Source organism: Pogonomyrmex barbatus, unplaced genomic scaffold (genome assembly GCF_055798465.1).
Source record: "Pogonomyrmex barbatus isolate J1 unplaced genomic scaffold, ASM5579846v1 scaffold3, whole genome shotgun sequence".
NCBI lineage: Eukaryota > Metazoa > Arthropoda > Insecta > Hymenoptera > Formicidae > Pogonomyrmex > Pogonomyrmex barbatus.
In genome coordinates, this window is record NW_028297127.1 from 13093970 (window position 1) to 13119681 (window position 25712).

The 25712-nt window shown below is 39.2% G+C and overlaps 1 protein-coding gene across 5 annotated transcripts in view; it reads left to right on the plus strand.

Annotated features, from left to right (window-relative positions):
• Nucleotides 1-14321: 14321 nt before the first annotated feature.
• Nckx30C (solute carrier family 24 member Nckx30C) overlaps nucleotides 14322-25712 on the plus strand; it is a 62731-nt gene continuing 51340 nt past the window's right edge. For all 5 annotated transcript variants that reach the window (XM_089080201.1, XM_089080203.1, XM_089080202.1 and 2 more), the window contains exon 1: nucleotides 14322-15197. In XM_089080201.1, the coding sequence (XP_088936327.1) occupies nucleotides 14322-15197 (876 nt within the window). The remainder of the gene's footprint in view (nucleotides 15198-25712) is intronic.

Below are 25712 nucleotides of genomic sequence, written 5' to 3' on the forward strand. Positions count from 1 at the left end.
GAGTGTAAATGTACGAACTCCGCTTAAACATGCTCGAGACTATATATTCTCGCGAACATAATTGTTTTCCTTGACAGTCTGTAAAATTACCTAACAGCACGAGCACACATTACTTGGCATATCATTAATTTATTACTTTTAATGATTGCAAAATGGAATGGTAGTGGGGCTTCCGAAGGGACCACATTTGAAATTGAATAGACAAGAATTTTTTCCGCGAGACAACTAAACGATAGTGAAGCTAAAATAAAGAGGCAAATCTTTTTTTTATAAAACATAATTAGAAAACTTACTTATTAGGTTACTTTTGATATTTTGATCCCACGAGATCCGAACAAAGTTGGGAAATGTCTGGACATTATACGAAAATTTTATCACTTTCTTCTTTCCCTCTGTCTCCCTCTTCTTTTCCCATCCCTCTGTTCTGTCTCTACCGCGTTGGGGAAAAAATTCCGTTACGTGTAACTCGACCGACTTGTTTCTGCATTTGTGAAATATGCAAATTAAAATTGCTCTGGTTCCTTCCGTTCACTGATCCATGGACTATGACACGAGTGTAAATCAGTGGAGCAATATTTTTCGATTCTACACGTACGTGACGTTACAAATCGTCATTTGACTTGAAAAAGATCTGGGATAATCTTGTCGTATCAAATGTTTTTGTCATTTACAATATTACAATATTTTTGTTGAAAATTGTCATTACCATATTAATGTTTTTTTTTTTTTTTTTACATTTTACTGTTGAAGGTATATGCATTTAACATACGTTCCGATAAACAAAAAATATTGTAGAAACTTCAATTTCTATTTTTTTCCTTTGATCTAAATGTTCACTGAAATGTAATATTTGCGATATTAATTCCGCCGGTTTTGAAAACATCACAATCGATTTTCCGAAATGGTTCATTATGCGAGCTTCATTGAACATCTTTACTTCATTTTATGAACGATTATTCAAAATCACGCAACTGAATACCTGTCAAGAGTTTGACGTAACAATATTCAATCAACAATAGTATTGTTATTGAATAGTATTGTTTGAATGAAAATATATCTTCGGTTCTGTCATAGTTAATTGAATTTTCTTCTATAATGCTTCATTTTCAATTGTACATGCTGATTGAAAGGCAACGTCAAAGACACGGATTGAGCATCAAGAATGCCCTTTTCCCTTTTCGTCATGGCACACTGTACCATGACGATCTTTTTTTACTAGTCGCAGGTAACGAACCATGAAGCAGACATCAACCCTATTCGGAGGCACGTTTAATTAGAATATGACAAACAAGCGCGTTGTACTGTGACAGTTGCACAGCGTTTTGAACCAAGAGTTCATTCATCTAAATGTCAACAGTGTATCACTTCTTATTTCAAATATAAAAGCCAATACAACCTTAGTTTATACGTTTTTGTTTGCATTATAAATTTGCGGGAATAATAGAAAAAAAATAGGAGAAAGAGAAGCGCGAAAGATTATTAGAAAAAGAGAAGGATATATTTCACAATTATAGTACATTGTACTTTTTCGAAACCGTAGATAATCGAGGTCGATGAATGGAATCTCGTAAGTGACGAATATTGCTACATTATGATAATTAATATACGCTTCATGAAAGATGTTCGCAATTTTGTGCTCGGAGTAACGCAGCATGCGGTTTAATAAAACCTTATTTCACCCTGATGGAAATGCCATTTTTCAAGCGAGAGCACAACCATGCCGTCGTGCGTGCTATATGGTTTACCACGCATATGCATTATTCTAAATATATTCAACATGTAATAATTAAATGCGTTAACAACGGTTATCAATATTAATCTATCTGGCATCGGATGTGATTTCAATTAGTGCGACTCGGCCATCGCGCAGTCACTATGCGCGGCGACGAGCGAGGGTGCAATTATGGTCGCACCTTTTACCCCAATGTACATTTATTATAGAGAAACTGCGGAATCCGTAGATTCGCGCCACACCGAGCAAGCTGGATTTATTACTCATGCGCTCTTTGAAATGTTAATACGTATTTCGGAGCCTTGTGTCAAATCTCCTAGGCGAAGGAGCCGACGAGGAAATACGCGGCGCGTCTCGAAGGCGGCGGCTTTGGCCGCAACTAACGATATACCCCGGCAGCCGGGTACGAAAATAAACTATTTATGAATCATTCTAAGAAACGCACACAGTTCCCCCGCGCTTCCCTCTGTTCCTCTTCCCTCTGGCTCTACCTCTTTTTCGTCTTAACGACCGTAACCGCATGTGCGCGCACGCGGCTCACTTATCGCGACGCACCGAAATTTTATTTCGGTGAAGTGTCCCACCGCCTCTTACTCTTCTTACGCCATATAAAAAGCTCTTAACGTGCCTGTCGCAGACGGACGGACTTTTATTGACTATACGTATTCGTATTTAAAGAAAAACGTTTTTTTGAATGAGACAGGAACTCTGTAGTGTCACGAACAGGATGCTTCTCTCTCGGCTGGGATCTAAGTTAATTAAATATTGATGAAATCGGTTCAAATTTTTTTAATGTAACTCGAGCTTCTGAAAAATTTCAAACAAATTGTTTTTACGTAACGGATTATTGTATTAAAATTTTAATCGCGTTGAGAAAAAGAAAATAATTCCGTTCATCGTGGTAGATATCTATATCTATAGATTTTATAAAACACGATACATATATATTCTGTTTTTATCCGATAGAGAATTTAAAAAGTAAGTGTTGCTACTCGATCAACCGTAGTTAATTTTCCCATCGTATCAGCATGCACTCAGGTTCTGTTTTCTTGGATTATCCAAACAAGACTGTATATACATTTATAATTATCAATCGTTACCCATCAGAAAAATATGCTAGTCTAGAGCAAAGCTCATTTCATAAATACATGTATAATAGAATTTTATTAATTAATTAACAGCAGAACAATAGCAGAATAGAACAATAGCAAAAATAGCAGAAATTATTTATTTATCATGTTGATAAAAAGGATTTTATTAAATATGTTTCTGATTGGATGTATCACGCGTATTTCGTTTTGAAAGATTTTAATTTTGCCAATTGCCAGTGTCGATGGCACCGCTATATGAAATTGATTTTGGTAGTAAAAGATAGAACAGAATTTATTGGTTTTCTAGAAATGTGCTAATAAAACTTAATTACAAATTCTTTAATTCTTTATATTTATTTGAAATGTGTGTATATATATAATCCAATCGTAGCAGAGTCCGGAGAGAAAACGCAATAACGCGACTTGCTGCAACGTGCACTCGCGTTATCAAGGCATTTTCAACCGATGGTAAGCTTTGTGACTTCTGATGTAACTTCAGTGCTTACCACATGGAGAAAGCTTTAAAGCTTCTCGCACATATTATCAATCGGCTACCCGTAGTTGGTCGAGAAGAACTTGAATCGTCCCCGAAACACGAGTCATGGTAGGTAATTGGAATCATTGATCGCCAGTTGAACGAGCAAGACAAATACTTTTGCAGTTAATGGTTACGATGAGAACTTTTCGAAAACTGTTTTCAGATTAGCACTTTAACGATGACTTTATCGACATCTTTTATACAGCGTTCAGAACATCGAGATCGTACAGATTAAAAGTTATTTGACAACGTTATCATATTTTTTTTGCTTAAATAAAAGATATATGTGATACAGCGGATGCTGCGGATACAGCGGATGATGTATCATAGTATCGGGGATATTTTTGAAAGTCTTAAAATTGAAAGTTTTTTATTTGCAATTCTTCAAGGGGCATTTGATATAGTTTCATTTACTTTTCGATCCATTAAAGTCGGACAAATGCGGAGAATAAACAGAATTGGCAAATTAAAATCCTTCAAAGATACATTCGATCAAAATTATATCCAATGAACGAAGAATACACAAATGTAAGAAATTCATAACCAGTTTGTTATTTACTAAAGGATAATGAATAAAAAAGATATAAAAAAATTATCTTTTTTTATGTCAAGCTCTTTGAATGAATATCAGATCTTAACCGTCTGCACGGTTAGTATCGACGAGACTGATCGATATAACGTGTTTACCGCAAATAGAACCGCATTGAAATGATAACGATCCACGGATAACAGCGTGCTTATACCACGTCTCCGCGTAAATTACACGGACATAGGCTTTTATCGCAGATGCCTGGTCCTGCAATAATTCAACGATGTGTAATCCAACACTGCCATATTTTCGGGACAAAAGAGTTGGGGAGCGGGACAAAATTTAGGGAACGAAATTTGTGCTGATCCTCGGCAGCTCGTATTATATGCATTATTTGTTTGTCTTATCAACCGACTCGCTCATGCCACCCTTAATGCCTTACTTCCACAATTACATCAGTCCCATTATCGATTTATTAACAGCTGAAAATGTAATAACATTTTTCTTAAATGTCATTAAAATATTCCGGCTCGCTCAAAAGTTATGTCATCGACATTATAGACACTTCGTAAAATGTAATAATGTTTTATAAAATTAACCGAGAAAAAACTAATAACAAAATTATATGAAAATTACATGAATTATGATTTAAAAAGAATATTTAAAAAATTATTAACGTGATACCTCCTAATCGGAGTAACCATCAAACCATATCAAATCGACGAATTGCCGAATTCGATGTAGAGACACGTAACGAGGAGGAGCTGATTCGACGTGTTACGGCATCTGTTTCTCAATGCTATCACAATCAGCGCTAAGCGTCGATGCGTGGGAAACGTGCATGCAATGCGAACGCAGGCGAGAGGCCGATTAATATTCGCGATGCGGCTACCAATCGACCTCATTGAAATTAAAGAGATAATCGTCGTGATTTGCACCGCCCTTAACGGACGCGCAAGCGTGTCGCCCGTCCAAATTTCCAAGTTCGCATGTACGCGAAACCAAACACGATCGCGTGAAGGTAGGTCGAGATTTACAGAGGATTTTCTCGCGTCTGTCCGAACGCGTACACCACTCATCCGCCGATTGTTTCACATCTGGCGTAATTCCCAGAGACGCTTTCGGCCGTAAAGCATCGCTTCTCGACCAAAGGACTACTCCAAAGAGGCTTTACCAAAGAGTCAACTCCATCCCATGTCCGAGCGAACGCCTTGTTTCTCGGTCGCGAAATCCCACCGGTGCGATTGGCCGCGGTCGTGACATTTCTACTTCGCTGACGGTCAGTTATGCGACTCATATCTTTCCAAGTTTCACTGTAGTCTTTCGTAAAAAAAAAAAAAACCCGGCCGTGCTAAAGTCACACGTTTTATTGCGCGGATTCGCAACTTTCCAGACACACTGGAAAGCCTTGGTTTCCACATGTCATTTTTTTAACGCATATCTTCTCGCATTCGATAAAAAATATTCAACAAAATATCACTGTTTTTTCCTCTTTCCGAAAAGAATAATAAAAAGTGATTAATTTAACTTAATTGTTAACTGTGATTAATTCAACTGAAGCCAGTATAATTAATTTTGCTTCTTAATTTCTAGTACGCTCGCTTCACGATAAAATTAAATTGCGTTTATTCGTGACATAATTGAACGTTATGACAACACGCAGGGCGCTGTTACGGCTTAGACAATAATTAATTTAAATCGAGCGGCGCACCAAGATAAGACAAGGATCAGAAGCTCGGCGAGTGTCCTGTGCGTGTCTGCTCGCAATCAATCTCGTTAGCGCCGATCCCTAATATGACGCTAAACCGCCACTTTAGCCTCCTCTCGCGATCTTTGTTGAGGATCTCCTCGCAATGAGACTCGCGTGAACTTCAAAACGCGGGTGAGCGTAGGAACGGATAATTTTCTGACATTTCCGAGGCGCGTGCGCTTCTCTCTTTCCCGTCTGGCTTCCGATGCGCCCGCGCGTGACATTATCCCGTACGAACTGACCGGAACACACGCGTTCGCCGAAGACACGTGTGCAGCGTCAACTTAACAGCTTCAGGAGCTTCTGCTCTTCCAAATATTTTATTAAATAATTAACTTAAAAGATACATAAATACATCTACAAATACGAAGACAAAACATGTTGCGTAAATATCAGCATATGCACGAATGAGTGATAGTACATTAATACCCCCTCCCCCTCCCCCCTCCACACACGAACATACATACACAAGAAATACGTCCTAAATTTCTCAACATGCGACAAGAAAAAATAATAACACAAATAATAACACAGAAAAAATAATAACACAAATATGTATATATCTTCTCATCATTGTAGAACTTCCAATTTGTAAAATCTGTGACATTCCTTTCTTTCGTAAATCGTATTGAAAGCATGCACCATGCACCATGGTGCATTCGCGAGAAAGCGCGACTGTGCCTGACGGGGTTGCACACAGTACCGTGCACACACTCGCCGATTCGGAACAGAGTCAGTGCCGTGCCTGGAATGTCGTGTGTTCCGAGCTGGAAAATTTGACTGATGACTCGCATATACAGCACGGCAGACCTTTCTTCCGCACATTTTCCGCCCTTTCTTCCGATTGTTTTTTATGCAATGTGAAATATAAATGCAAATAAAAGTGATAGCGAGATAGGTAACGCAGGTGAAAGATTCAGAATTAAATTAGTAAGTCATTTGTCGAGCTATATGAGGCGAAGAAAATATTTTTATGTGGAGGAACCAAACAAAAAGTGTGTAACTGGAGAATGTTTAGGAAATGGACACACAGGTAGGGTGGATCCGCGAGGAACGTAAATTCACGTTAAACTCGAGAAGCTATTAAGTCTCGTGAAATAAAAACCGTTTTACGAGGCGAAGCGAAGTGAGGATTACATTTAGCGAGCAGGCGAAGAAAGCGGGTAGAAAGGAAGTAGAGTTGAAGGTTTTCAGCATGATATCTAGTATATTAAGCTAAGGCCATAAATCGCGATGCACGTGCTTCGTTTGTCGGGAACATATTTCCTCCATAGTCTAGGAATCGAAAGTCGTACTCACGAGGGGATGGAAGCGGGCGAAGCGACGCTAATATCGGCATTATTCCTGGCTGCGTCGTTTTATATGGAATTGGCCTAATTGATTCACCCCGCGGAAGATTCCCTTTCGTACGTACTGCCTATACCAGAGCCGTTCCTTTCCACGGGGCGCTGGGAAGATCGCGTGAAATAGATTAAACTGAAAAGAAGGCGGACGTGATTCGGGCGGGGGTACCTTACGTTGCGGCGTTACGATTTACGACGGTTTGGCGGAAACGTATTTAGGTCAGCGTTTGTTATCAGTCGCACGAGAGAGAAAATGAAAGAGCGTGAGAGAGAGAGAGAGAGAGAGAGAGAGAGAGAGAGAGAGAGAAAAGGGGGGAGAGAATGAGAGATTGAATCTTGCTTTTCCCAAGGTACATTGTGATATGCAATCATGGACAGCCAATCATTCTAACGAAAAATCGCTCGTATCGAGGTGAATTCTTCGACAGATATACTTAGGAATTTATCACTTTGAGAAGCATTCGAAAACTCTTCGCGGTAGCTGCATTAGATGCGCACATGCGGAGGTAGGAGATGGGGATGGTAGGAGATGAGGAAAGAGGGAGAGAGATAGCGTAGAGAACGTTCGATAATGGGGTTGGTTCCACCTTTCGGTTGGAAAGACGTCGAAACTTTCGAGGGTGACGTAGCATGTACGGGCATTCTCCTATCTACTACGTCTTTTCAATGTAACATTTGCAACGTCTCGGCCTCGGCCCGAAAGGGCAAGGTTAATCTTTAATCAAACTTAAAATTTTTTCGAAAACATCTTTGATATATATATCTCAGATCTGGTATGATACAGGCAGGACGTGTGTTAAAAAAAGAACGACAGATTGATTTAATAATTGGTATCCTTTTAACATCAAATGAATTATATATATAAGTTAACTATTATATAACTTAACTATTTTGATAACAGAGCAGATTTTATGGACAGACACAATAGTCAATTACAATAATATATTTTAGTCATCGTTAAAACATTACGATATTCGGTTTCTGCAATTTACGATAAATTACACGATAATTTATGATTAATTACATAGTTAATATTTTTTCTATCAATCGGAAATAGGTACATTACTTATATTATTCTACAAAACAAATTTATTAATCCCGTTTTTTACGACGATGATATAAAACCGATAAAGATGGAAATCTTAAAAACAGGTATACATGTAATTTCACAACTCCGATTAATTTTCCGACAAACTCGAAATGAATTTCGTGACGGGACTTCTTTGCTCTTACGAACTTACGTGCTCTTACGAACTTAGCTCTGTGACCATACAGTGCTCGATGCTGGACGCAATATCGAGAGAACATTAAAGTTGGTTGTTGCAAAAAAAATATGCTCTTGAAGCACGAATTTAATCAACAAAACTAACGCCGCTAGTATTGGGAGTAAACATCACGCCGCAATTTTTCTTGGTAAGATACAAGTATTCCTTGTAAAACACAAATGACTTAGAATTAGGAATTAAAACGAGAAACTTGCACAACAATGGAATCATTTAAAATACATTTTCGATCTCCGAGTAAGGTTATCTCGGACTTCGTATGCGGAACATAAGCTTGTACGAATAAGCGTGAATATACGTTGCCTTAAAAGCTCCGCATATTTTTGTATAGAACTGCGGATAAACGATCGACGTACGACATATAAACGCGATATGATATTTAGAGGAGTTCCCTGTATCCCAAATTTCATGTTTTCATACTCCAGAAACCGATAAAGTCATAAGAATAGCTGTACGTATGACCTTCGTGATAACAAATGGGACTCGATGGTATTGTTATGAAAATATATCTGATTTTAATTAACTATATATAAATTATTAATTATATAGTTACATACATATAAAAGCAGTTTTTTTAGAATGTTTCAGCTTTTATTTTATTAACTCAATTTTGATTAACATTTTATCAAGTGTTATAATTCTATGGCGATTGTTGTTTCAAACATTATTATCTCACGTAGATGTAATAATTTATATTTTATTAATGTGCATTCTAAATATATTTATATTTTTACGTAAATTAAAAAGATGATATTAATTTATTTGAAAAAGAGAGAGAAACTTAGTTAATTAATTAATTAAAAATGTATATTATAATGTGTGTGTGTGTGTGTGTGTGTGTGTGTGTGTGTGTGCGCGCGCGCGTGCGTGCGTGCGTGCGTGCGTGCGTGCGTGCGTGTTTGTGTGAGATTGACACATAATTCTTGGAAAATAATTTATTTGTAACTTTAACGTGATGAAAATAAGCAAATATTAAAATTAGCGATTATTAATATTTGAATATTTCTGCATATAATAATTTCTGAATATTTCTGCATTTAATTATTTAATTACGTTTCGATACAAAGATGTGGCACACAGAATATATTTTCTATGCTAAATTAATCCGTCAGGAACGCGATGGCGAATTAATTTTGAACAGCCGTGCTTTCAATATCTAACAAAATACCATATGTTAACGTGAGTACAGCAAAAGACCATAGGTAATGTGCACGAACCAAGAGATCCAGGGGTTGACCTTTATTCTCTAAAATGTTTGGTTGAGTCAGCTTTGCGGCTCCAATATAGTTATACACAAAAAAATAAATGTAATCTTGGTAAAAAGATCATTTAACAGATGGTCCATTTATGTAATGAAAAATATACATTTATATCTGCCGAAAATTTATAGCAAATTTTATTATGATCCAATGTCATTAAGAAATTCTATCAAATATAATATAATTGATCAAATATAATTGAAAAAATTAGACGTTCCACGAAATACTATATTTATAACATATGAATATGATGTCGCATTTACAGCGTATGAAGCAATTACGATAAGCAACGGTGAATTTAAATTACGCGATTGGAAAGTATAATAATTCATTTTTTTTTTTAAGATATAAATTTGTAATGTGCTCTGAATATTGTTGTTGAATCAATATTACATCTAAGTTAAAATAGTGCATTTTAATAATATTCTCAGATTACAATAATATACAATTATCAATATACGATAATATACGATTAAGTCATAATCAAAATAATAATAACGTCATATCGTATATTGTTAATTTTTATTTATAATAATGTAAAATTTTTATTTACTGAAATTATTCTATGTGTCGTTGAATAATTTTTTTCTAATTCGAATGGAAAAGCTAAGGCGAAAATGGAATGGATGGTCACAGCTCTTTCCCGCGAGATCTTTCGACGACCGGAAACCGGATGCGACGAGAAGCTCGAGATGAGGCGAAAGCTCGAAAGTACTGTCGACAGCCGCTAATAACCGTAACGACTTCTAGGGCATAACAAAGTGGGTCTAAGGGTGGCACAGCGAAGATAAAGGTTGTGTAGGTTGTGAAGGAATGTCCGCCTCTGGACAGCATTACCTTTACACGTGCCTCCTTGAGACCTGCTGAAAGTTCCTGATAACTCCTCCCCTAACTTGGCTCTCGCCAACAATCACGAGTCAAAAATGTGCTTTGTCACAATTAATAAGTAGCAGAACAATAGTTAAGAGAAGTTTCATGCGTGCCTGAGTATACTTGCTTCTAACTATTTAATTCCATTACAATGTTAAATAAACAAAAGTTGAAGTTAAGCTATTCGTCTCGTTAAAACTATTACATTTCTTTGTCAATTAAAACAGGGAAAATTTTTGAATTAAATTTGTACTTCTTTAACGTTAAAATTTTATAAAAGAAAAATCACGTTTATTTCAAAACATATTTATTTTAAGATAACCTATAACCTATAGAGAGCGATTCGTCGATTAAATAATAGTAAACAAGTTAAATTTGCAAATTAAAAAGTTTATTTATTTATGAAAATAATATTTTACAGCTTTAATTTTTACCATTTAATTTACATTTACTGACAACGTGTTATGACAAATTCGTTGTGACAAAATTTTTCATATAATATACATAATATTTTATACATTTTGTAGATAAAATTTGACATAAAGAATATAAATATTATATTTTACGCTAAAGAGGTAGACGAAATTATTATTATATCGAAATTATTTCTTTCTCTTGTACGCAGACTGCTGAACACTTTGTTCGGTGTTATCGGTTAATCTTCGAGCAATGCGAAAAGACGATAAAGGAATAATAGAGATGTATCCATCTTCAATATCCGCGACTCTTTATGATTGTATATCCAGATAATGTTGGTTTATATTGAATAAGCAGTGAGAATTTTATATACGGCGTGATCCTTGGTTGTGTGATGTCAGAGAAGGCGACTGCCATTTGCATGCTTATTCGAGAACATTTTCTAGGCTAGAAACTCTAGCTAAGTAGGATAAGTATTCGCGACTACAAATTGGTTACGTTAGGCAGCTTAAGGTAGCTTACAGAATAATAATGGAAAATATAATACGGCTGCTTATTGTTAAATAGGCGTGACATATATTCCTTTACGTGTTAAGCTGCTTAGTACACTATATCTAACAACACTTGTCTCATATTACGCTGGAATTGCACGCAAACATATTGGTCAAGTGGCAACTGTTTTTCTTAACATTTAACAACTATTGAAGAAAATATTTCTGAGTGAAATACATATTTTTCAGATTAAAATTGCACCAAGGGGTAAATTTACTTTAATCGCAAATTGTAAAATTCTAAAATCTGTCATGATGGAATAGGATAACCACATATCGGATAAATTATCTTTTATATGATAATTACTTTTATAGATATTTTAGCTACTTATTGATCATTGCGTATATTACATCAGGGATTATGTCTGACTAATATTTATTTACTATAGATCTTATCTAGATATAAATCTATAAGAAGCATAAGTTATAAAAATAGATCCTAAATAAATCTTGGAAATATAATTTCCAAACATATTTTCGGGAGTATTCTAGGAAAACAGCATATATATCTTTCAGAAATAAACGCACGAGAAAGAACATCACTGATGTAAATCCATTATTATTAAAGTGCAATAAGGAGAAAAAAAAGCCTCGATAAGTTTCTTCCTATTTTCCTTTGAGCAGACATACGGTAACTCTCAGATATATCTGATTCGCAATTGACAGACGCGATAGAGAAAAGGCTGCGAGTGGAGGAGATAAATCTAAAAGACCAGAGGCATGTCGCTGATACACGCAAGCATCGATTATTTCGAACGGTTACTTCGAGGACAAACGAGAGGGGCTGTCCCAAAGACCTAGAGCGCACTCGACAGAATTCCCTTTACTTGTATTTAAATCCAACTAACTTTAACAGAGAGTCTTAACGCGGCAGAATGTCTTTTTACGTTGATCAATTCCGACCTTGCGGAATCCCGCGACTTCTCATTGCTCAACGGGAAACGAGTGTCACCTGTGTGTCTCTTCGCGCGGAAGATTGCCCGTTCGGCACCGGGCATCTATCTGTCTGCTCTCCGCAGCGTGATCCTCTGGAAGGAGCAGTCGATGCCGAACTGGCGAAGGCAGGCGCACGTACGCCGCGCGACGGACGGCCGGAATCCATCCGGGTGACACCCGTTATACCGTGCATTCGTAACGTGGAGTTGTAGAGTCGACTCTCCGATATCGAGCGGGAGGCCCGGCGAGGGGTGCCCACACGTGCGCAGGCTCCCACCTCCACCTCGCGTCGCGGATACACGTCGGGGGAGGAAGCGCGCGCGCGGGGGTGTCGCAGCGAGTGGAAGAGAGAAGAATTCAGGGCGGCGGGATATCGCGGAGCGAGATGGACGACGTTCGAAGAGCGATTTCGGCGGGGTTGGAGTTGGGTGGGCCACCACGGCTGTCGGGTGGCGCAAAAGAGAGAAACGCGGGGTGATGCCGTTGGTGCGGAGCGAGGTAGCGGCAGAAAGCTTCCCCCGCATGGAAAACGGAGGATCGTCTATCTCTCCCGAAGGGAGATAAACGATGTCAGAGATAAAGAGAGGGAAGAGGAACGAAAGTAAAGTAAACGAGAAGAGAACACAGAATGGAGAACGCAACGATGGATCGAGGAAGAAGGTAACGGAGAGCGGCCTTCCTGCTCGCGCGAAAGGTATCCCTATGTATCCCTATGTAAAAGAAAGCGACGTACAGGTACCCAATGAGAGAAGGGGATAGAGAATCGCGCTAGTGGAACAAAGATAAACACGAAGCGCTATAAGCTGATATGAGAAAGGAATGACGGAGAAAGAGAGAGAAAGAGAGAGGGGTCCTGCTATCATAAAGAGGATCGAAAGAGGAGTTGGCAGCAAGTGAGAGGGAGAAGGGAAGACGATCGAAAGAGCGAAGGAGAAGTCTTAGTAAACGGAGAAGACCAAAGGAAGGAACACGGTGGGAGAAAGAGATAGAAGGAGGGAGTCGGGAGAACGACGTCGGTGGAGAACGCGAGAGAGGGGGAGAGAGTTAAGCGAGAGAGAGGAACGAAACGGACAGGGTTGTTCCAGTGTGCAGCGGGCGGGCATCGCGGCGGGGGCGCCGTTCTGCTGCTCCTGTATATCCATCCAGGGTTATATGCACCATCCACCGCATCCTAGCGACTACGACGGCGACGACGACGGCGACGACGACGACGACGACGACGACGACGACGACGACGGCGACGGCGACGGCGACGGCGACGGCGACGGCGACGACGACGACGACGACGACGACGACGACGACGACGACGACGACGACGACGACGACGGCGACGACGACGACGACGGCGACGACGGCGACGACGGCGACGACGACGACGACGACGACGGCGGCGATGACGACGACGGCGGCGACGACGACGACGCCGACGTCGCCGGAAAACAAAAGGATATCGGTCGCGTCAAATACCCGAGCCTGTTCGTAGTAGCGGCGTGCATCAGCGTTAGTTGTAGTAATCGTAGTAACCGTAGTACACGTCGCGGACTAATCCTGTCGGTCTGCACGTCGTGAACATCCAGTGAAAGAGCTCACCGAGGCACAGCAACGAGAAAGACGAGGACGCAGTGCGGGAAACGGAGGAAAGGGAAAGAGCTGGTGAAGAATCGAGTACCGCGATCACACGCAGGTAGGTCCATCCAGAGGGAGGCATCGGCAAGGAGCCGCTCCTCATCGCCGCCGTTCCAGCATGACCCAGCCTTAGTACGGCTCTCCTGTCGTACACCCTCCGCGGCGCGACACGATACGACACGTAGAAGAAGGTGGTGGAGTCGGAGGTGGTGCTGGCGGCGGAGGAGAAAGAAGGGGCGGCGGAGGGGACCAGAAAGAGGGTGGAGGACGCCGAGAAGGACGGAGAAGAAGAAGAAGAAGGTGGCGAAGGAGGAGGAGGACGGAGGCCTCGCTAACGACGGCGAACGTCCTCGAGGGTGCGAACCACCAACAGCAGCACCACCGCCGACGACGACGATGATCGTGACGGGCAGCGATCGGCGTACATGTTGGAGGCGGAGGCGCCGATTGGCGTTGGTGACTTTGCTCTCCGCGGTTTTGGCCTTCGCGATAGGCCCCTCCTCGTCTTCGGGCCACAGGCCGGCGCCGAACAACCCGATCACATTTCACACCACCACAAGCAGCACAGCCATGCCCTCGCGGTTGAGCAACGGTACCAGCGTGTACGACAGCAGGAATAACGTGAATGGTGTTAACATTGTGGGTTTCGAGCACAATAGAACTAGCGAGAACGATACGGACATCAAGAGACCGCTCTTTCCCGAAGATCTGTTCACCAATGATCAGCGGCGCCGTGGTGCTGTGATACTTCACATACTCGGCGTGGTGTACATGTTCGTCGCGCTAGCGATCGTTTGCGACGAGTTCTTCGTACCGTCGTTGGACGTGATTATCGAGAAACTCGAGATCGCCGACGACGTGGCCGGTGCCACCTTCATGGCGGCCGGTGGATCGGCGCCCGAACTCTTCACATCGGTCATAGGCGTGTTCGTGTCATTTGACGATGTCGGTATCGGCACTATCGTCGGTTCCGCCGTCTTCAACATCCTCTTCGTGATCGGCATGTGCGCTATATTCTCGCGTACAGTGCTGTCGCTCACATGGTGGCCTCTATTTCGTGACTGCACTTTCTACAGCGCCAGTTTGCTCACCCTGATCTACTTCTTCCGCGACAGTTACATATACTGGTACGAGGCGCTCGTGCTTTTTGGATTCTACTTGGCATATGTGAGCTTCATGAAGTGGAACCAGCCAATGGAGAAATTAGTCAAAAGGATACTCTACAGAAACAAGGTGACCCGGGTCAGGTCTACCGATCAGCTGATGCCCTCGGTACGTACGGAATGTATACGCGAGACCCGTACACCGCGATCTAGGAAAAATGTCTGACCCTGTCTCTGTCTACTTTTACACCGATCGATCAGTCTGTCTTGTTCTATGATTTCCCTCTCGCTTTATCCCCGCGTGTCATCTCTTTCCATCCATCAACCCCTTTTGTATAGATACATGTCACTGTGTATGCTGTACCGCCGCGCCGCCTCTCTGTCTACACGCGCTTTCCCTCTCCATCTATCCGTCCGTCCGCGTCTGTCTCTCCCTCCACCCTCTTTCCCCCAACCTTCCCTCTCGTTTTTCTCTCTCTTTCTTTCTCTTTCTTTCTCGTCCCTTTCTGCCCCTTTACATACGTAACTCGCACAACTCTCCCTCCTACTACTCCTTATGCTACCCCCTTATGTACCGTGACTTTATATTTCATGGAGGAGCATAGCGTCGCGTGACTTCACCTACTCGCACGACTGCTCGTGGGCGGTGTTTTGTCTCGTGGACGGACGTTTACTTTTCCTCCTTGCGGTTTTTTCAATTTGCGTTTCGAGATGAGGTTAACCCCGATGTGAACCTTGAACACGGCGTAATTAAGAGACGCGACCTTGATCAAATCGCGCGGAACTTTTATGACAAGTGAATGATGCAAACTGCATCGGATTCAGCACCGACAGCAAGTTTCTCTATCGTACGTTCTATTTCACGGTTAATAAGCAAATTGATAAATCATGCCGAATCCGGAATTCACAAACACGTTACGAGCTCTAAAGTTAATCCTGAATTATGGGAAACTCTTGGCATCTTATACGAGAATGCATGAGCGATACATATGACTTTTATTAATCATCCTCGCAAATCTCATACTTTATAAATCTAACTTTTCGAAAAGAAACTGATAATTTTTGAATGAAACGGATAGTCCCAAGTGCATTTCGAACAACATCAATCATAGTTTAAGACACATGACCTGCTTACCCCTCGCATGTAGGCCAAGGGAGAGATATATCGATTGTCTCAAAACATTTTCTTCTTTTCACTCGTAAACTTTTATATATGTGCGTATAATTATAATTCTTCTACATTATGTATCTTTTTCCCGAAGTATCTTTATTTGTCTAATTCTTGATCTCTAAATTATATATAAATGACGGAATTACGTCGAGGGGGAAAAATAAGAGTTACTCGAGACCAACTGGCTAGATTATCTTTATACGCGAAGTTGATACACGCTGACTAATGTTTATTCTGGTAATGGGGTCTCGTGCAGAGCACGATTCATAAGCGGAGGAAGAATCGTACTCAAGGTCGTCAGAGACGTCACAAGCACTGTGAGCTTCCCTACGTTGAAGTTTCTTTGACCTGTCGCGAAAGAGTGCCTTACCGCGGTGTACGAAGCCGGGACAATACGCGCCCTCGGACTTTATATAAACGTAGAAACTTTACATTATGGGAAAACTAGCTGTTGTGACAACATTCAGTACTAGCGTAATAACTCGTATAGTGAACGTCAACGTGTGTGGCAGCGCGAGTCTTGTTATATTCCGAGTCGCCGATTGCATTATCAGCATTAAATGCTTTTTTTCGTTCACGTTTAATCTCATGGGGTTATCAGCACGCGATTGAGATTCCAACGTAATCTCCAATTTACGTTGCAGACTTTAGTCTGTCGGATCGTATCTGCAAGATGTTTAAACAAATAATCCTATATTTTCGTAACGACGACATTGGCGATCGATTCGCTCGCAAAACCGAATGATTGAGAACCTTTCGAACCAACGCTTCGTGAACAGAGTGTGTTTTTGTGCCAATCGATTTTGAATCTTGCACACGAAAAAGAGGCAGACTGTTGAGTGAAAGAAAAATTTGTTATGGAAAAGACATCTTTCGTTGTAATCGCGATCTCGAAAGAAGGCCATCGGTGGTATAACGCGTAAACTTTAATAATATAATAAAAAGATTTTACTTGCATTTTTGCTGAAAATCTAAAATATATTTTGTACGTATATTGAATTTTTTTTATACAATTTTTTAAATTGTAATATTTATAAAACAAAAGTTTTTCTTCCTTTACGTAGTAAAAAGATTACATGTATGAAATTGATTTCAGATAAGTTTTGAAAATATTTGCATGAGATAAAAAGAGATCTTTGATATTTGTCTGGTATAAAACAAAGCATTATAAATCTTGTTTTAATTATGAGTGTTCTGTAATTATGAGATTATATGACAAGAATTTTGTCCAAACTACTTCCAAAAATCTTTCTCATATTTAAAGTACTGTATATCTACAGAAAATACTGCAAATAAAAATAATCTGTGATAAAAAAAACTTAAATCACATTAATAAACATTGAATATATATTTATATTAGAGATATCGATATATAATCAACCAAAGCTTACATTAGACTTTTATTATAAATTATAAATTTTCAACAAATTTCTCTGATATTTACTTGATTTTAATTTATCGATATCACTGAAACTTAATATTTCCTGCATCAATATTAATTAACATTAATTATTTTTGCACAAAAAATATAATGGAAACAGAAATTGATGTCACTTATCATCTACATCAAATTTGTATATAATATATCTATAAAAGATACAAAAAGGATACGAATGAAATCAATCGTAATTGTTATTTCATATTCCAAAGGATTCACATTATCACGTTTAAAACGTCAAAACGCGCATGCTGCCTCTATAATATACCAAATGCATTCATAACTTTTATCGATGCTAAAATAATTCTTTTATTTTATGATACATAACAGCAATACTTTTGCAATAAATGTAATATATGAATATATGAAAAATAACGCATGAAATATAATACATTAAAAAAAAATGTAATGACTAATGAAATAGCTTTGAGACGTAAATTTATAATAGAGGGAAAATGTCGCAATGTCCGGAAATGCGTAATCCGCTTCTTCGAAGTTAAGACGTGAAATCTGTTTTACCTTTACTCGTCTCCCTCCAGTATCGTTTACGCTGACACTCGGGAAGGTTTAACTGAAATTTATCTTTTATTCCTGCGTGGTGACGATGATCGTTTGTCAGGGAAAATAAGAATAGAAAACTTGGATGAAAATATTGACGCGATATCGATCGAGCGGGGCTCCTTCCTCCTTAATTTCATAGACTCGTATTATTTCCGCTCCCGATATCGCTAATATTTCGAAGTACGGAAAATGCGTTTCTGTCAATCATGCTGCAATGCACCGTGAGTGCGAAATATATCTCTCTTATTGACACTGACTGGTGATTATTAGAAGACCTCGGCTCCGATAACTGCATAATTGCATTCGACTGACAAATGATTGAAGCATTCCCCGAGAAATTACCCGCATTAGATTTATCGCAGTAGCGTGACGTATTATTTAGGCGGATCCTAAACAATTACGGTGTGTGGAATATTAAAAATTAATCTTCGATACTATTATTATTAATGACATTTTCTGTAAACCACGTTGAATATATCGGAAAATCATATTATTAATTAATAATTGTGTCGTATATGTTTTCTTTTTTTAATAAATTCTAAGACTCTAAAGTATCAGTAATGATAAATATAATATGAGATAACGTTACACACTTAATCACTGTCTCGCATTCTGTACGCACATTATAATTAACACAGCGTTTAACACCTTGCGTGCAAAGTGTGTTGCTATCTCGACTCGCTTAAAAGTTCCTCTTTTCTGCCGTACGGTGAACGTGCGTTCGAGATTATAATTAGACGCCGGTATCGTTGTGTCTATTAATATCAGGTGTATTAAACTAATTTCGCGTGTAATATTAGTATCATGGCAATTAAATCGAGATCGAGGTGTGCGATAAGAATGACATCTACTATATTTCACTGTAAATATCCGTAATTGCTAGTTAAATTTTTATATACTCATCTTAATTGCTTTCAATGTACACGTAATCCTCTTTTTATGAAACGAATGACGAACGCACTGATATGAATATAACCTTGATTCATCTTGCTTGAGAAAAAAGTTCTAACGATATGTCATGTGGGTTTTATTAAAATAGATCCGGCCGAGATGAGCATGAACTTGTACACGCGCAATCCAGTATACCAGCTGCGCATACTCAATTGAACTTTTAAACTGGCCGTTATTGGTCTTATTGTTCTTTCTTTTCGCAAGAACAATATCATGCGCGAACCTCGTGCGAAATATTCGAGAGAGAGAGAGAGAGAGAGAGAGAGAGAGAGAGAGAGAGAGAGAGAGAGAGAGACGGTGGTTATCAAATAGAATGATTAAAACCTTAATTAATATGGCAATCACGGGACGGAATACATTCGGGGATCATACTTAAAATTCTACGCCGTCGTGAAAGACTTATACCGAGCACGAAATCCAATAATTTCGCCGGAAGAGCATTCGCGGCCGTCTCATTGCAATGACGGTCCGTTCCTTCGGTTGGTCCCTCCTCACGCTCCTCCCGTTTATCCACTGGCCCCTGAGAAAAAAAAAAAAAAGAACACGCCGTCCTCTTCTTTTTAACTTCTGAAATCTCACTCGGAGGGGTTACGGCATTGCAGTGCGCCGAGGCCCTCTCCACCCATCGTCGAATCGATTCGACAGAGGCTCTTCCACACGCTTCCAGTCTCGGCGAACGCCCGTGTGCAACCGTCGGTGTGTTTCAGTCCACTTCACTCTTACCTCTCGTTGAGCTATAACGGAACGTATATACACGCGGGGGAGCATTACATAATGCGCCGGTGGGTAGATGGGAAAAAAATTTACGGGCGAGATAGCACGAATTTAGTCATCAACTTGAGCGACCGCAGAAACATTGACCCCCCTCGCTCCCCCCCCCCCTCTCGGTATATTTTACATACGGCTCGTGCCTGAAACGCCGAGTTCGTTGCAGGATCGTAATCGTTGTTAAACTCGGGTGTAGACGTATGCTAGACGTAACGAGCGTTGCTTTATAGCATTTATTAAATGCGTCTTCTCAAGATATTGTGCGCGAGGAAGAACGTAGTCGGACACTTGTACGTCACTTATCGTGAATGTACTGGAGAAAATATGGGCGAATGTCGGAATATACAAACGACTGGCTAGTGTTTAGCAGATTTTAGGTATTGAAAAACAAGCGAGTATTAACACGTAATAAAACACGCGATAATTCAGCGCGATGAGGAAGATAATAGAAAAACAATATTGTTTACATCTTTTTAATTATCAAGAGTACACCCTAAAAAAGAGTTGTTCATGTCGAAAGCTTTAAAAATATTCACCTTCTTCCCTCCCTCCCCCCGCAGGTTTCTTACAACAGAGCTGAAATTTTGTTTACCATGTAATAGTTTTCTATCGAATAAAGTCTTTTATTGGCAGGAAGTTTAGAGAAAAGTTTAAATCAATATTTTCAATATCTTAACTTATATCATTACATAGATATGTTAGAATACTTGGATATTTTTTTTTTTTTCATTTGAAAAATATTTATTTATTTATCTAAAATCACGCGCGAGTATAATCGATTGTCGTTTAACTTCACTAAAGGCATTTAGTAAAATATAGTTTTGGAAATTTATATTTTCTGAAATGCATAGTGTACCGTGCACGCTAAATCGCGCGCTCCTTTTGTTTAATCGTTTATCGCAGCGTAACGGATTACGAGTTTGTAAATATAGTAAATGAGCACATCGATTTAATTATTAACGCGTTATGCGCGCGCAACTAAGCATAGCTTTTTTTTACTGCCGCGTCTCTGCATCTCATCTCAACAATTTGTATTTAAAACGACAAGTAATGGATAATTGCCGCCAATACTATTAATTATTTGCACGTGGATATTCAACACCGAGCGGACATCAGATTCTTGCAGCTTTGGATGGAATGGCGTTTTAGCGCAGTATTTTTGCAGCTGCAGTTCATTAATGGAAATACAAATGCGGCACTTCTCACTCGAAGTATTAATACTACTGACGGCGTGTCGCTTTGTGTCTTTGTCATATATAGCGCATAATAATTAACAACCATATTGGTTTCTTGTAAAACCTCGACCTACTTTTCTGTCGAACACCGAGTACACGTATCTCCTTTGTATATTACTATCGAGCATATATTTCTTTAATCTTTTTTTAGTACAATGCCGTGCTCTCCCCGTTTTAAAGATTACATATTTAAAACATCACGTATACGCGTTTAAATGTTTATTTTATATAATCTTTAAGAACAAGTCGTTTCGCAAAGTGAAAGAGAAATACAAGAGGTAAAACGTTATCGTTACACGGGCTATCCTACGCTTCAATTGTTACAGTTTAGCTATTATATGCATCAGATAGTGATTACTTAACAGGCGTTAAGCCTAATGAATATTTGAGAATTCGGATTACGATAGGCGATATAATAAGCTAGGCAGTTTGTAATTCGCTTAAATTACTGCACAGATATTCATGAGTTACCTCTTATTAACAACGACAGAGGCGGTCTCCCAGGCAGAATTGCAGAAAATTTTGAAAATCGCGATTTTCCTATCCCGCTTCGATGATTTTTAACGCGGAGGAAGAGCGCGACGCGGCGGGAGTTTTCACGGTGGAAATATGGAAATCGAGGGCGCGGCCTCGTCGCACGATGGCGCCGAGCAAATTGAACAATAATCCGCAGACTCGGCGTCCGTTGGGTCAGCTGTAATCGCGCTGGAGTAAGTGTCGCGCTAAGTGGAACGTGGCCATAGCGAAATAATGGAGGCGATTATTAGAAAAGTCACAAGTTCTCGGTCCAATCGGAAGGACTTATGTACCTCGCGTACCGTGTCGGATGCGAGAGATTGAAGAGGTCTTCCTTCTTTTCCCTTCTCAATATTTAAACGTACTTGATCGCTTATCTTGCGATTTCGACATTTCTCGTTGAACTTTAAAGCCGAAGTTGGGTTAATTCCGCTGAAGATCTCTCGATGGCATGTGTAACGCCAGCCGGCAAACGTGCCACTTGTAAATTTGTACATTATATTAGATACCACACACACACACACACACACACACACACGCGCGCGCGCGCGCGCGCGCGCGGATTAAACTTCATTAGTATATATTTTTAAAATTAAATTGTCTTTAAAATTAATATTCATGAAAGTATCAAAATTTTATATGGTAGAATAAAAATTTCGGCAAGTTTAATTAAATTGATTAAAATGTATATGGTCGTCTTGATTTTAAGAATCTTGCAAGCGCAAGTACTCTCTTTTTCAGAAGTATACGTATACGTTCAGAGTAAACCGCTTTCAAAATGTTATTCCTCAAGTAAGCTCGGTATAGATATAGGTCGACCTGATCGATGTGCTCGCGATCATAATTGCCATCGTAAATCTTCCGTCATAATCTGCTCCTTTGTCTCGTAAAGAAGAAAAAAAAGGGAAGAGAAAATATTCGTGCCATAATCGAGAATTAAATCGCCATCGAGGGATATTCCTCGTGTGTATCTGCAAAAAGGTTGGAGAGTCTCGGAAAAGATAAAACGACGATAATGGACATGAAAATTATTAGATTGTGAAGCATATTGTATTAAATTGTACGGTAGTGGACCATCGGTAATTGCCACAACTAGGCTCGCTGGAATGCAATTCCACCAGCCGCAAAGTGATGATTCTACTTCCGAAGTGACACATATACAGCGGCTTCCGTGAGGCGTGATATGGGTCAATATCACTCGCACCTTCTTTTACTTTTTATCAAAGAGTAATTTTGCGCAATGCGCTTAACCGTAATGGTCTCTTAATGAGAATCAAAATTTTAACAAGACTAACCTCGTTAAGAACTTACAGTGTAGATTTTCTCGCGCACTAGTCACGCTTGCGTCGTGATCGTAACACCCTCAAGTGTTCACGTATGGAAAAAAACCCTGCATTTGTCTTAACTCTTCTAATATCGTCAGTATTAGACGACACTCGTTGTATTTGTTACTATTTTAATTTTTTCAAAATGATTCAACTTGGAAAAGTCAAGTAAATAATTTACACATATATAGAATATGTAGTAAAATTATTCTTCTAAATGTAACGCGTAGAGTGTGTTTGCCTGTCGCTTCTTTCACGAATTTTCCTTTTATTCATATATTTTGAGTTGACTGTGGAGGTGCTACAACATACTTCTCCGTACTTGGCTCACAACCTTAAACAAGCTTAAAGATGGCACGTTAATCTTAGCATGCATCCTTTATGAATGTCGCATCTATTTAACTATAAAGAAGATTCAAACATGTTTTATCCATCCTTTCATCGAAAGGATTTTATTTAGTCACTCAGTGGAATGTATTAAATCGGGAAATGTTTGCTGAAGTTTTACTGCACTTAAAACCAGAGCTATGCAAATAGAAGATGCACCACACCGGTATTTCTGACATTAAAAGACTCTGAAAATTCGAAAAAGTCAAAAATATAACAATTTTCTATTTGCATTAATTATAAATTGTACTAATTATTTTTTAATTATACCGGTAACATTATATAAATTCTGATTGTACTTTTTAATTCCTTTTAAGCATCTTTAATAATCAATTTGTGAACAAATAAAGATCTCTCTTTACCATTGTATAAGGGATCTCTAAAAGCTCTTTGCACGGCCTACCTGAGAACAAACCATAATGTATAATTTATGAATCCCAATTAATCGCCCGTTTTCCTTATAATTTCGAGAGAAGAAAATTTTGATTGAGGAACGCGGTTGAGAAATTTTATTGGTTCTTCCTAGTCTATCGTTATCTGTTCTCCGCATTTTTCACTCCGACGACCATATCGATCTCACGAAGGGAATTCAATCCGGTCATTCATTTTACTCGAGATTATCCTCGCGATCGGGACGTTTAAGAAATGCCGCGAATTAATCAGATAGAATTATCCTTTCGAAACATTCGCGTATTGCGCATAATAATATTTCTTTCCGTTTGCCGATGGCAACAGTGGAGAGACCAAACAATTATTTACCTAAGAATAGGCCTGTCCCACGGAAGGATATGCAAATATCAATCTTTCTCATTTTCATACTCATACTTTATCTCTTTGCTACAGTTCTTTATTATACTTGTTCAAACCCGTTACCCGTTTTCCTTATGCGCAGTTCTTAGCGACACGTTATGCCGTAACTCGCTGCAACTCATCGCTACGAAATACCGCAATGTTAAACTTAAATGTTCTCGCATTAAATTGTGTTAAACTACTTTGTTTACGCTCGATTAGTTGTTTTAGATTACATTCCCGTAAACAAATCTCGTTCCGCGCATTACCGTAACAATCGGTATCGCCGCAACATTGGCGCTTCCTAATTAAATATATTAGATCGTTCAATCTTGTCGTTGGCAAACGGTAGAAAGTCCGCTGGTGAATGAACGCCATTATAATACCAGGGAGGGCGAAATTTAATGCAGTTTGACTTCTCACAAAAGACAGCGAACCGCTTATCGTTCTATTCTCATAGGTATCTCGTTAATTACCAAGTGTTTGCAGTCTTGTCATCTTTATGAATATTGACTAAGTTTCGGTAAGATTAATATCATCATTATTGTATGCTTGCGTTCCGACAACTCGAAAGTTATTTTCCATGAGCAGTAATATGCGCCATAGTTCTCGAAATATATCTCCCAAACATTCTCGACAGTCAAGTATTGAAATTACAAAAATTGATTTATCTTATTGCCTATTATTATTATTAGCTCATTATCTAAAGCCTATTATTAGCGTCGTTAATATCACATTAATGCTAATTTGCAAAAGTAATTAATGATATAATTTGAAAAAGTATTTAATGAAAAGGATGGAAGTTATATATATCGGAAATAATTATTTTATTATAATGCAATTTAATTGTGAGACTGCGGGTTAAAAATTAATGTTTCATTTGCATATTTTTTGACAATGAAAATAGCACATTTGTGTAACAAGATTACCAGTCTAAATAAATGTCAATGTTGAATGTTAATTTGCCGGTAATCTAATGTCTTTTGCGTCGTTAAACGTCAAATAATATCACTTTATTTTGATAATGTGACACTCACTGTTTACCACCTCTGCTCCGAACTTCTTTTTCACTGTTCCAAAGTGACAGTAACTTGTCGTGAGGCTATTACGCGTTCACGCTCGTGTGAAATTCATCTTCCAAGGCAAGTGCTTTAATTAAATGTCAATCCGGTGTTTTTCGCATCATTTGACGTCGGTCAACATCGCTTTGCGTCTCGGGCTTTAACTAAAAGCGCGTTTCAAATCAAGCTCGCGTCGCCTTTGCATTTTTGAGAGTGTATGCTTTTTTTATGTATATCATGCGCATGTCACGCCGCTTTCCCGCTCTCTACCGTCGCGATAAACGCTACTTTCGATTTTTTTCTTTCACGCGGAAAACAAATCTCGAAACAAATTACAGTGGTCTGCCTCTGACAGCATCACAGTGCTTGCGCGAACAAATATTTTTAACGTGTAAATTGTAGCCATACGTATATATATATATATATATACACACACACGCGCGCGCGCGCGCACCACACACACACACACACACACACACACA